The sequence below is a fragment of the Daphnia magna genome, linkage group LG6 (assembly GCF_020631705.1).
Source record: "Daphnia magna isolate NIES linkage group LG6, ASM2063170v1.1, whole genome shotgun sequence".
Lineage (NCBI taxonomy): Eukaryota > Metazoa > Arthropoda > Branchiopoda > Diplostraca > Daphniidae > Daphnia > Daphnia magna.
This window is the reverse complement of record NC_059187.1, coordinates 849,886-863,745: the sequence shown is the minus strand read 5'-3', so window position 1 is coordinate 863,745 and position 13,860 is coordinate 849,886. Positions and strand designations below refer to the sequence as shown.

At 44.3% G+C, this 13,860-nt stretch overlaps 1 protein-coding gene across 5 annotated transcripts in view; it reads right to left on the bottom strand.

Annotated features, from left to right (window-relative positions):
- Window positions 1-13,860, bottom strand: part of LOC116924818 (putative protein kinase C delta type homolog) — a 42,059-nt gene that overhangs the window by 1,343 nt on the left and 26,856 nt on the right. For 3 of the 5 annotated variants that reach the window (XM_032931390.2, XM_032931389.2, XM_032931391.2), the window contains 11 exons: window positions 12,100-12,160; window positions 11,744-11,906; window positions 11,293-11,324; window positions 9,132-9,217; window positions 7,185-7,314; window positions 2,756-2,857; window positions 1,838-2,202; window positions 1,602-1,775; window positions 1,352-1,506; window positions 913-1,051; window positions 63-251 (listed from right to left, as the gene is read on the bottom strand). In XM_032931390.2, coding sequence (XP_032787281.1) covers window positions 63-251; window positions 913-1,051; window positions 1,352-1,506; window positions 1,602-1,775; window positions 1,838-2,202; window positions 2,756-2,857; window positions 7,185-7,314; window positions 9,132-9,217; window positions 11,293-11,324; window positions 11,744-11,906; window positions 12,100-12,160 — 1,596 coding nt within the window. Of the gene's footprint in view, window positions 1-62; window positions 252-407; window positions 547-912; window positions 1,052-1,351; window positions 1,507-1,601; window positions 1,776-1,837; window positions 2,203-2,755; window positions 2,858-7,184; window positions 7,315-9,131; window positions 9,218-11,292; window positions 11,325-11,743; window positions 11,907-12,099; window positions 12,167-13,860 lie in introns of those variants that run through there. The other 2 variants (XM_032931393.2, XM_032931392.2) reach the window with 2 other exon arrangements.

Genomic DNA, 13,860 nt, shown 5'->3' with positions numbered 1-13,860 from the left:
CATCAAAAATGTGTTAATCAAATGCTTTTGAATAACCTTACATAAAATAAATTCATAAATACCAGGACAAGGACGGCTTTAGTTTCTTTGGCTAGGAAACGAGGATAGTAAGCCTGCTCGTTACAGATACACCAGAAGAGTTCGTCTTCATCGCAGCCGTTAAACGGGGATTGTCCGACCACCATCTCGTACAGAAGGACGCCGAACGACCACCAATCAACGCACTGGTTGTACTTGAGCCCTTTAATGATCTACACCGGATTTCCGTTTGCGCCGTAACAACACAAAATCAAGAATGGATACAAAAAAAGGGGAGAATGAATACGATTGAAATGAACCATTCATCAGTGTGTTAGGAGCCACTGTTAATAAAAAAAAATGACATGCAATTCGATTGGCGTTCTGACCTCCGGTGCGATGTAATCAGGTGTTCCGCAAAAGGTGGACGCGGGATTTTGAGGATTCAAATCCATGCGGCACATACCCATATCAGCCAAACGAACATGACCGTTCACGTCCAGCATGACGTTGTCAAGCTTCAAATCGCTACACGACAAAGGGCACGCGGAATTCCATCACATGCAAAACAAGAGTCAAAATTGTAATCGAGCGGTTAGGTCTTGTTAGCTGTCAATACCACACGATGTGGTTGGTTCGCTAACATCCAATCAAACCCCATTCTCCTCGCTTTCTGAATAGACGCTAGTCGTGCAGTTAAGCGGGTCAATCTAATCATCTTAGTTTAAAGGTTAGATCGCTATCTCTGTGCCTCGCGCAATAAGGGCCAGATGACGCACATTACGTAAATGCTATGCTAATGCTCAAACGGTTAAGATCGTGGTGGTTCAACAATTGGACGCAGGCAAACATCGGAGAAGGAGACATTCTTTTTGCAGCTTCATTTCTTCGTACTTCAGGTGCCATATAGTCGGGCGTGCCGCAAAAAGTATCGGCTGTTCGGTCCAGGTAGATCTGCAGTTTGCACATGCCAAAGTCGGCGATGCGGATATGACCTTCAAAGTCTAACAGGATGTTGTCCAGTTTCAGGTCTCTTTTGTACAGTTTGTTTTCGTTTTCAATTGAGTTGTCATCATTAAAAAAAAAGAGGTTGAAGTAATCAACATCCAAATTAGTATACCATCGCTAAATTATACTAAACATTTAAATCCTTTCCTTCAATTCAATTCAAACACCTTTCTCGTTATAATGATACTAAGCGATATGGATTTTTCGATACCTAAATTTTTGCTCAATCAATTATTGGTAGAGTACTAATACGTCATTGTCGATAGTTTTCAAAACGATAAACTGTTCATCACTTATGACTCAAATCTAACAATTAAAAACGTACCGGTAGACAATGCCTTTTTTATGCAGGAATTTGAGTCCGGAGACGATTTCGGCCGCGTAAAACCGGGCTCTATCCTGCTCGAAGCGACCGCTCTGCTGAATGTGGAACATCAAATCGCCCCCGTTCAAATACTCCATCACAAAGAACAGGTGCGACTGCCCCCCCAAAAAAACACAAACAGAACCGGCAAAACAAGTTGATTTAATAATAGCCAATCTTATTTGATTTCCAATTCACGCTATTTACGTACCTCTGTTTGGAAAGTGCAGAACAGATGGCAGAGATAAGGATGTTTCGTGCCAAGTGCCAGCACCTTGCGCTCGATCATGGTACACTCGACATCGTCATCCTCGAGCACCACGTCTTTCTTCAGACATTTGATGGCGAAATAAGAAGCGGTGCCTTTCAGCTCCGCCAGCATCACCTACAGAAATAGTTCACGCATTAACCGATAGTGGAACACTAGAAAAAGATGACTTTGTTTACCTTGCCAAAACTGCCCTTGCCGAGGACTTTGACCAACTGGAAATCGTCGTAGCCGTACTTGCGGAATTTCGGTTTCGTCTTGATGGGCGGTTCGCAACGAGCTGGAACCGAAGATAAGGACGTGCTACTGGTTGTCGCATTATTACTAACGCTACTGCCAACAACAGCCGAGCCAGGCCGTTTCCCCGTACGTCCCTCGCTGTCCGAATCTGTGGATTCGTCCTCGTCGGCTGAAGATGTTGAGCCACCAGACGTGGTGTCCTCACTGGAACGGGTCGTCGATTGCGAGTTCTTGGTCGACTTCTTCGACGTCTTTGACGATGACTCCGACTTGACCGATGTCGGCGGCGACTTGTTGCTGCTCCCTAAATTGTTATTGGATAGCAAACATTTGAATAATCATGACAGCTAATCCCGAAGCACCGTGCACGGCTATGCTTATGAAATTGTGCTGCGTAATGGGGGATATTTTGGTGTTGTGACGTTGGGCAAATGGAACGTTAAAGAGTCAAGTACCATTTACATATCTGACAGGACATGTACATCAAAAGTGCCAACAATGCGGACAAGCAGCATCACGTCGTAACGCGGCAGCGTGCTTGGCAAGTAACATTCGATTCGTCTTTGAATTGAATTGCATTTTGGGTCACGCATCACGGCAAGGAAAACGTCGACCAGACGTAGGGAATTCAAAAAAATAAATAGATAAGGAAAGGTTGGGTGGTGGTGGGGGGAATGATGGACGATGAACGATGATGGTGTCTACAAGATAAAGGAATCATTGATCACGATTCTTTAAGGGTCTAGATGGCTGCATCATTGAAATGTGTAACTCAGCTGGAGTCGACGCTCCGGAAGTGGTACCAGGACACGACAAGAAAGTATAAGAGGCGGATACGAATAGAAAGATATACACACCTCGTTTGACTGAAGAGAGAGCCTCAGCCAAAAGTTTCTGGTTGACTCCGCACAGATTTGGCATGTGCCTCTCGCATTTCTTGTGGCAGTTGACATTGCAGACTGATTAGTGGGCAATCGAACCAGCAACAGCAGCAACAGTCAGTACATGAATACATCATCAACGGTTGTCGAAGCAGGCGTCCGGTCGAATTGCATAATAGCGTTGGGAATGAAACAAAATAATAAAAAAGAAAAGAAAAAGAAAAAAAGAGAATAGTTTTAGTCAATTGATTATATGCAAAGTGTACAGCAACATAGACGATGTTGGATTAGCTGTTCTAGATTTCCCAATGTCATGGCCGACGTGACCATCACCTCCTTCCTACTGCGGTTTTGGCTTGGATCCAGGAACACGTGAAAAGACGCTGTCTACTACTGCAACAACAACACAAAGCTCGGAAGGTAGTCGAGACTTGCGAAGAACGATCTTTTTCTGCACGGGGCAGCGAATTTCTTAAACAAACTAAAACATTCGTTTCGCTAACAAAAACGATTCGTGAATGTTTCTCGTTCCCACGCAACATTTTGTCTTTTCGGTTAGCAGCAGGTCGTTTTCTAGAAATTGCGAAAACCTTCAGCGAAAAAGTAAACACACATATTGCGACTTTGTTTGATGACGCAAAGTGCGCAGTTGTAGTTTTGCAACGTACAGACGTATATGGCCTATGTTAACAGGCCGTTTCTCTCTGTCGACTTTAAAAATAGCCGATAGTCGGACAGCGCTAGTTTACAAGTTCGTTTATTGATAGCGTGGAAAGATGAACGCCGTTGGCCGAGAGATGGACAGGGCCCTTGGGGGCCGACTTTTCGGCGAACTATTGCGACCAAGACACACGTCTCGTTATGAGTTGTGCTAACTCGATATGGCGTCACCTGTCAAACTACAGCCGTTACGGCTGATAAACGATGTCTGTAAAACGGACGCTATGAGTCACAGCGTGAGTCGGCAATGACCGAAAACTCTTTCCCGAGGATATGAATCACGGACTTTTCAATACAAACGCAACGGACCTCTTAAATAAATCAATCATACTTTGTTGCGGACGAGGAATAAATTTGATTTTCGGATCGCGATAGTGGGGATTATAAACTGGCGGTATGAGGACCACCGGTGATGAGCCCAATCCTGAATCTTTGCTGGGACTAACGAGCTTCATAGGTAAAGGAGCTGTAGCTTTGACAGCGCGAACAGCTGGAATCGGTACGGGAGATGAGACTCCCATCTTGTTGGCTGATGCCAACGGAGGCTCACGAATCGAAGGCTCGGGTGACATTTGCTTGGGCATAGAGAGCGGACTGACGACGGAAGGATCAGCGATCGCCGTCACAGGCGGAGCTGATTCCTCCAATCGGCTGTGATGGATAGTTGGCTCGATCGTCTTTTGAGGACCTTTTCTTGACAAGAGCATGTACTTCTTCTTCATTTTTTCTCCAGGAGTCATGGCGACCCTCTCCGGCGGAGGCGATGCCGTTCACGACCGGAGATACCGGCAACGGCGTGCGTTCTGCTCCGCCATACGTTCGGATGGCTGTTTTACATTTTGGACTCTTCTCTTCCTTGTCTTCGCAAATATCAAGGCTCTTTATGGCATCGGGAACTTGCTCGCTCTTCTTTTGCTCTTGCTTCTCTGCGGCGATCGTTTCCGGACTGGGCAAACGATTCGTTTGAAGGCGGATTACCTTGCGGCCACGCTTCAACGTGCCGACTGTAAAATCACGATGGATCGGGGTGCTATACGCTGGCGGACGCGATGCCTCGTACGGTTCTGATCGATTACTGCTACTGCAATTGCTATTCGATGGTTGACGTGGTTGTTTGTCCTGTCGCGATGGCGGACGATTCACCACATCTATGTTGGCCGTGTTACGAACGTTCATTCGACGGTAACTAGCGTCACTTGCGGCTCGGTTTCCAGCGCCACCCGATCCGACAAACGTCGAAGAAAACATCGACGATGGAAGCGGACGGTACGGAGAAGACGGCGGCGGTGTTGGCCGCGAATTGTTGAAAGCATAACCTTCCGAAATGGAGGGCATGTAACTCGACTTGATGATGCGACTGGGAGAGTTGTAATGTAAGGCCGGTTTAATGCCGAACGACTTCGGTCGTGGAAGATCGAACGATGACGAGAAACTAGATGAAACGCCCGAACTGCTTCCGAAACCGGACAAGATCCGGCTGGCGGACGATCCGTAACCAGACGAAGAGGTGAGATGGTAAGACGGCCCGCTGTTGTAACTCGAACTGAACGATGAATACGGCGATGAAGGCGATCCGAAATTGTAGCCATAGCTACGGCCGGCCATTCTTTTTGAGCGTGAATTTTCCCGATCGCTCGAATTTTTCGCTTAGCTAGCTTTTCACAAGTGAAGTTTTACTTCATTCAACACAATTGGCTGATTCCCATTTGCAGAGAAAAAAATGGGTACACGTGAATTTTGCCTTGTAACAAGTCGGCACTGTCATCTCTTCTTGTCAAATGTCAATGGCTATAACAAGACGGCACTGTTGTAGACGGTGCAGCTGGATGTAACAGATGAGTTTGGATCGAATGACGAACTGCAACTAAGCGGACGCCAAAAACGAAACTGGGGAGAACCAGTCGGCGGTCGGACAGCCCAGCCTATCCGTGGCATTAAGCCCGTTTTTCTCAAAGTATATACAACACTGGTGTAGACCCTCGTGAGTCCTCTTTAGCTCCCGTTTTGCTGTCTCGTCATCAACGCCGACCGTACGAAACTCCCCCCGCCCCATGGGCGACAAGTCGTTCCAAACTGCGATAACCGTTAAGGCGACGCCGGTTTTCGGCTGTTTCACGCTTTTGTGCGGCGTTACAAACTTAACTTATGGTAGCGCGTGTGTGGTTATTTTAAAACGCGGGGCAGTTGCCGTTTAGACCTTTATTTTGGTGTGTTTCTACATCGGACTAAGCAAAGAGAGAAGGAATAAATACGCGGGATATTTCAAAGTACAGAAAAGAACAACACACACACACACACACACACACACACACAAAAAAGATCCAATCATTCTTGTTTTTTTTTAGAGAAACGTACAAGGAAAGGCGCATCGGGGCTCACACACAGTGTGTAAAAAAATAAAAATAAAAAATTTTTTTCTTGCGCCAACGTATTTTTAGATCGAAACACGAAACTGTCGAGAGACTCGGAACTGTTCGGCATTGTTGCTGCGATGTTGGGAGAAGATGGGCGCCAACTTGGCATCCACTTCTGTGGCCGAAGAAAACTTGTTACGCGCAGCTTCTTCGCATAAATGCCAATAGACCTTTTCTCAACAAGGGAACGTTGTCGTCGTTTCAACAAAGCAGAATTGAATTTGTTTGCCCGCTCGGGAGGGGGGGCAAAGAAGTGAAACGCCCGTGTCGTACAACATTCGACAGGCCCATAAACCATTTCGGTTCAATTGCCTCGTGCAGGTGCGGCTCGTTCCACTTGACACACACAGGTCCCCTACATAACTTCTTATTCACGCTCGTGTCTGTAGAAGAGCCAGTTGAAGCCCATGGTTTTCTTTTCATTCCTTTTTTTAAATTTAAAATTGAAAATAGGTATGTTCGTTTGTTGGCACGATAGGCGAACGCGTGACCCGAAGCTTTTTTTAGACATAACACCTGATTTGCCCAACTGTGTACGCAGCATCTCTGTTTGGTTAAGGTTATTGACTGTTGACGTTGGTTCGTGCACAAACAGATGTCAGCCCAACAGCCACACATCACGTGACGTCATTGTTGACTGTTATTCGATCTCCGCTAGTCGAAATATGATGCCGAATGATCGGCATTTGATATGCGTAGTTCGTCTTATCGACGCGTTAAACGAGAAGATCAAAATGAAGATTTATTCTGTTCCTTGTGATATTCTTCGCGAAAAGGTTGCCATCTAGTGGACGAAGCAACAATAAATCGTGATCCCGGTTTTTGACGGTCAGCGTGAGCGGTATTCGTGTTCGTCTTCTCATGCTAACGCTAGATGGCGTGAGCGACCAGTCGGGCAAATAAACTAACCTGATGTTTCTAACGGAAATAGGCGTAGAAGCCTATTCGATGATTAAAGCACGATATCGGAGTTCACTCAAGCATCATCTCAATTGACACGTGTCCGAAAAGCGCCTATTTTCAAACAATTCGCAGAAATCCTCCGGTACAAATCGAATCATCTCTTACTAAATCTCGTTGGGTCCAAAAAGTTTCTTAATCTCGTCACCAACAACAACCCAAACTTGTTAGATAGAAGCCGCTTGTCCCCAAATCCAAATCGCCAAACAAAGTTTAGCCAAGGAAGTTGCGCAGTCACGAGAAATATTGTAGATAGACACACACACACACACACAAAAGAGGAAAATGGCCGATAGAAAATGGCAACAAACCTTCGCATTTTAGTCCTTGCCGGAATAGGCCGTAGAGTAGCGATCCGCAATGATCGCAAAAGGTGGGCGACATGTAGTTGTGAACGCGGAACCGATGCGGTACGTCGATTTTGAACCGCTCTCGCAGGTACTACGTGAACGTAGCCAACCACACAATTAGTGTTGACATCGTCCAGCAAGAATTCGCCATTCGAAGTATAGGATCGTGATGAAGATGGCACATCGACGAGCCGAGAAAATGAAAAGACAAAAAGAAAAAGACAATTAACGTTAGTTGAAAGCCTCTCCGAAAGTTAGGATCTATATTTCTGCATTGTCCACAGGCTTCGTTTCCAGGATGTTGTACAATGGTGTATTTTTAAACGGAGGGTAGCAACGGGTAGCAACAACGAAAGAGGATACCATTTAACTATACTGTATAACAGTCCGACGTAAACTAAGGTTTAGCTTATTGGCCGCCCTGTCTACGTACATATTTATGTGTACAATAAGATCCCACCGTACATATCCATTTAGGAATTGGATTTCTTCCATTGGCCATGTAAAACGAATAGCAAAAATAAAAATCATTTTTTTTTGTGTTATGGACGTCTTTTTTGTCTTGCCCCTGCTTCTATAACGATAATTCTTTGTTGCCACCCCCACCCCCCACGGATAACGTAGTGTTACAGCTGGAAGAATGGACGCACAAAAGACGTACGGCACGACATCCGCAGAGAGCGCACGAGGCAAACCGTTGGACGAGAGCATTTTGAGGGTCGCAAGAAATAGACAAAGTTGGAAAGCTATTCATAGAAGTTGGGTGCGATGGCACGGAGGCATCATCCCGCATCCCTACACGAAGATTGCTCATGTTTTCTCCTGTTTCACGCGCTCATTTGAAAAGAGAACGTGTGGCCGGCAAATGACAATGGAGAAAAAAACACAGAAAGATATGGAGACAGCGCCTGTGTGTAAGCTGTCCTCCCCTGCTCCTCTTTTCTTTTTCCTGCTGATTCTACATTCTCAACAAGATGGATAAAGTATGGAAATGTAGTTGAGGTAGATTGCCTGCGTAGCCTTTCATTGTCAGTAGCGAAAGAATAATAAAAAATCGGAGGCAAATGCCAACAGATTGATGATGGACTCGTGACGCAATCTTGTCACGCTACGCGACTCGCTCAGCAGCGCGAGGATGGAGTAATCAATGATTTCTGAAGCAGGGCACGTGCAGCGAATGCATCCCCACACGTTTTGCGCCCGTGATCCGGCCGAATCAGTTTTTTTTTGTTCGCCCAAATCACAAATTTAATTTCACATTCGAATTAAACTTTTGGTTTTTAGTTTGTTTCCCCATTTCAGCCTTTGATTTTCTAGTATTGATTTGCATATTTTCCAAACAAGTTGTTTGAATCAAGAATTTCCAAAATTTAAAAGATTTTTTTTTCCCCGTTCCGTAATGGAATGCGGAAGCATGGAGAAATCAAAAGTGGATCTAGAAACATGATAATTCTTTACTTATTCAATGCGAATTTTGTTTAAAAACATTTTTGCTTTTAAGAAATTGATTTGTGATTGCATCAACTCATCCCGATTTCTTTTTTCCATACAAAAATGATTTGTTCCCGATTTGATTCGAATCGCGGTTCGAAATGATTCGGCCGCTCACGCGACGACATTCAATATTTACGCACCAAAGTCTAGGATTATTTATGCTGACATATGAACAATAGGAGGGCATCTCTCGAAGCGAGACAAGAATAGCTGAAAAAAGCAATTTAAAAATTGACCCAGGAGGAAAGAGATGTACAGTACATCACAATATATGGGAGGAGGTGAATGGAATTAAGAGACACGTCAGTCCATAAATCACCCAGAAAATATATAGAACACCCACCACCCTCCCTCCCCCAAACACACACACAGGGAGAGAAAAAAAAAATAATAATAATAAAAAGAAACACTTACGATGGTGTTTTGGGATTCCTTGCCGGAGCCGGGGCATTTTCCGAGGATCTTGTCGTGGCACTTTTTGTGCACAGCACATTGGCAAACTATTCATCGCCCACAGGAAGATGAAGACACACACACACACACACAAAAAAGAAGATTTTAAGTAAATCTTGGGAGTTGGCAATTTCTATTGCAGCACAAAATTGTTTATGAAAATCTTCGTGGCAGATGTCGCTGCTGTCGCCAATGGAGCGAAATCCTACGCGGCTATACTACGCGGCTTACATCTGCTCTTGGCAAATGCAAATCCTTTGCGAATGGAACGATCGAGAACAGAAGATGACGTCGTGACTAAATGTGGGAAAACGCGGGGATGCGTACGGACAGCTCGGAAGTAGATGGCGCGCCTAATGCCCCGCGGGGATTAGACACGCTCTTCGCAACTCGCGTTCCAAAAGAGATAGAGAGAGAGAGAAAAGAAAGAAAAATTGCTGGAAAATCTTGCTGGTTGGTGGTATTATAAAAGCAACTCGAGATTAAAGATATTGCTTCTTTTTGGCTCGTCAAAACGGGCGAAATAACAACGCAATACTTATTCTACACAATGCAAACAAATTGCCATCCGCTGGATGTTGCGCTGCTCTTGTGTATCCTACGCGTGAGGGGCAGATGTTCTTTGGATTCATCATCGCACCCATAGACGTAATAACAGAGCCAACATCTGGCTAGTAGAAACGAGGCTTTTCAATACGAATCGTGATAATCAGATTGCAGTTCACGCGTGGGGCTGACTTGTTCTCAAATAAATCAGCTGATTTTTGAGATCCATGCGATCAAATGAAATTCGTTGAAACTCTTGATTGTCAGTTGGTTCATACGTCGTCGAGTGTACGTTTTACTTTGATTTGATGTTATTATCTAACCAAGCGAAACAGCAACGAATCAAATAAAAGTAAAGGGTTTTCTACTTCGGTCCGGTAACGTACACCTTTCGAGTCGTAAGTCGCGCTAATTAATGGACGAGAGTCCGCATAAATTGGAGCGCTGATGGAAGTGAACAAAAGAAACTATCACAGAAAGAGCTTTCGCTTGAACGATATACAAGTATAGTAGAACTATCGCCCCCGATTCACGATATTTCTGAACGGTCCAGAGCAAATGGCTAAACTTCTGAGACGGACGTTTGCCCTGAACGCGTTCAGATTTTTTAATCACGGTGCATTTCATCGTAGAAGATTTTAATCTTGATATAACCAAACTACTTACGGGCCTTTAAAGAAATGCACATGAGTGCATGAAAAAGCCCTAGATGTTATTGATGAAACTACTACAATTTTTCCTTTTTAAAATTCATTTCACCATAGAAACGTTTGATTCTCAATGGGTCTGCTATTTCGTAAGAGATACGTAGATCCTGAAATGGAGCATGCATCATCGAAGGATTCCATTGATGCATGCAGCAAGTGAATTCATTCGGAAAATGTCCTAATACGTTGGCTCTTGCTCGCACCCATTGAATAAACGAAAGCGAAATAAAGGGAAGAAACATGGGAAAGCAAAATATCTGTCGTGTCTGTCGCGTCCAACGATGTAATTGATTTCCTCTGTCTGGTAATATCCACCAAGTTGGATCAGCTTTCTGCGACATTTTCCAGGGAATATCCAATATCGTCGCAAAAAACAAAAAAAAAACAGTTGCATCTTATAGTTTCCATTATCTCTGATTTGCGTCTCACGTAACAGACTCTCCAAATCGTTATGGACGTGGAGGACATTGCCATCCATTTAGGAAAAACAATGTCGAAATAGTTCAGCCCGATCGATGGCAATAAAACTAGGAATTATCAAGAAGTTGTGCACATAATAACAGCACTCGAAGCGTTGGACTTGGCCTGATTTATGCCACTTGTGTTCTCGATAGAACTCGCTCAACTTTGACGGTTATTGTGCAATCACTATATTGAAGTGGTTGGGCGTAAAACTTGCCAAGGGTTTGCGGAAACGCTGGTGCGGAAATGCGCTTTCAAAACGTTACGGTCTGTTCTCGAATGGTTCGCTTACTACCCCCCCCCCCACAATGGACGACCGCGCGTATACGACAATAGCAAAGGAGCTAACAAAAAAAAAAATAAACGTGAAATAGAAATGAAAATAAAGAGAGGCAAACGTTACTCACTTTGACATTGGTAGCCCTGCTTGCCGAACCCCCTGCAATAAGAAATAAAATTTATTTTAAGAAAGGATTGTGCAATAAATATTTAAAAAAAAACTCATATCTTTCCAGAGGAAAAAGTGAAAGAAAAAGAAAAAGAAAAATTGCGGCCAAAAGTAGAGCGGTCATTGATCATCGCGTCCAATAATAATCCAACGATTCCTCACGCGCGGACACGAGCCTTTACTTTGGCATCGCTTCTGCTGGTCTCACACCGATCGCGTTTAAATCGACCGCATAATAGTGAACAATGTATATCAAAGCTATTCGTCATCTATATGCAGCATTTATCCGCTGCTTTTTAACGCACGAACGTTTGACGTGAATGCTGTGATGGAATGAACTTAACCGTAACGCTTTAATTTGGACATTTGGAAAGAATGTGTTTGGTTTTGTGTACAAAATGTATACGTACCATAAGAAATCGCGACAAAAGGCACAAAAGGTCGGCTGGCGGAAGAATTTGGCAACGAATTTGTGGCCCTTGACCTCGTGAACTTTGTGATGTTTGATGGCTCCGCGACGGCGCGTGATCCCGCCGCCGCCCAGACTGAAGTCGTCACCGTCCAACGCGGGACCTTGATCAATTCAAAAAAATGAATGCAGTCGGGTTTGTTAATATGAATAAAAACTAAGACGCCAAACGAATTGATAAATGGCGTTGCATCCAAGTTTGTTATGACATAGCCCGAGGCCTAATAGCCGCGCAAAGATCTAGACTCGTCATGCGCTCGGCACGTGAATATTTAATTAGAGGGGGGAAATGCTTACCGTCACTTTCGCGGAAGTGTCGCACCTGGACATTGAGCCGGCCGGTAGGTCGAAGTTTCAACTGCATCAATCAAAACAAACGATAGAAAAAAAAAATGAATTAGATTGGAAATTATTAACACTACACAATGGATATAAATTTCACATGAGATTTATTCAAATTCAATCACGTTTTCGCTCTTTCCTTCCTCCCTGATTCGCGAATCCGCAAGCAAGTTTCCAACCATTAATGATGAATAATGACCCAATGCCGTCTATTTATTTCTCAACAGGCTATACGCAATTGATCATCGAACGGCTGACAATCCACTCCATATAATAAATAGTCCACTACGTACATAACGCTATTGTGTAGTAGTAGGCCATATAAAATATCTTAAAGAGCACTATAGAATTGTAATCTAGTTCGTGGCATAGAGCAGATGGATGGACGTCCCGAAACTTATTTCAAAGTGTCTGTAAGTGCGATGGACAAGCCAAGATGAATGGACGATGCCCGAAATGAAATATCGGATCCATGGCTGTGCGGCCGGCTCTTCTTTTGCCAACCCAATCGGCCATCGTACGTACAACATTCAGTGGGCAAGGAGAGGGCGCAGATGGGTTGCGAACTCTGTGGCCAAGGGCGAATGTAAAAGCTCGATGATATGTTTCTCTTTCGAAGAATTCAACCATCCATAAAGACGGAAAGAGTTTTAAAAATAAACTGGGCGTCGGCGTAGGCGTGGCCGGACGTGGCCAAAAACCTTTCGGCTTTCCAACGTCTGCGTTTATATTCCATCTCGTTGTCGATTCTATTTCTCTTGCACGTTTGAAAGCTGCAGCGCGCACGCACTTGGATGTCTATCGGCCTATACTTTTACGTTTAATGCCTTTCTTATTCAATTCAATCCCTCGTGAAACGCCGTTTGATGAATGACTGATTCGTCTTCATTCTTTTTCTTCGAATTGCGTCTTACCGATGTGTTTATGACTCATATTGTTTAGATTTTTCCCGTTTCGCAAATTTAGATTTCTTCCCCTAGTAAAAACCGAATGCCGTCAACGCTCGCGGTCGAGTCGCACACATCGGCGCTCCACCTCTCCAATTCAATACACAAGAAAATTGAATTTCAATTGTTTGTTTAGCGGGGTGAGATGGCGCCTTTGATAGGTCCGTCCTTGTTTTACTTGCCCGTTTTCGTCTGTACACAAGCCGATTCATACGGTCTTGCAACACAAAATATATAAATCAATACACAGCGCAGCGCTACGGAAAGCCAGTTTCCTTAACGCGTCACTAAACGCTAAAAATAGACAAGCCCAAATATATATATATTTACACAGTTGGGGTTCTGCAGCTATTAGAGGGGGAGCACAAGCTGATTAAAGCTGATGGTGCCACTTGAGTGTCTGCGTGTGTCGACTGTTTCTATATACCGCTGGCTTTAGACCATCAATAATTCCCGAATTCAACCATCTCTTTATTAATAAACAAAGAGCCGGTTCGTGTCTAGGGAAGAGGCCACACTTTGTCGGGATAACAACATCAGCGGGGGCCCAAACAACTCGAACGTTCCTTCTCAAAACATCGCCCTCGATTTGTATTTGCTTGAAGAACATTCCGATTCAAAGTCACTTTTGCTACGTCAACTTACGTCCTATTTTAAAAAAGAAAACAACATTTATTTCGCCCGCAATGTTACGACAACGTTGCGAGGCGGACGTGGCACACGTGACAACGCGGAATGCGAAAACGCTCAGTTTCGTTTGTTGCGATGC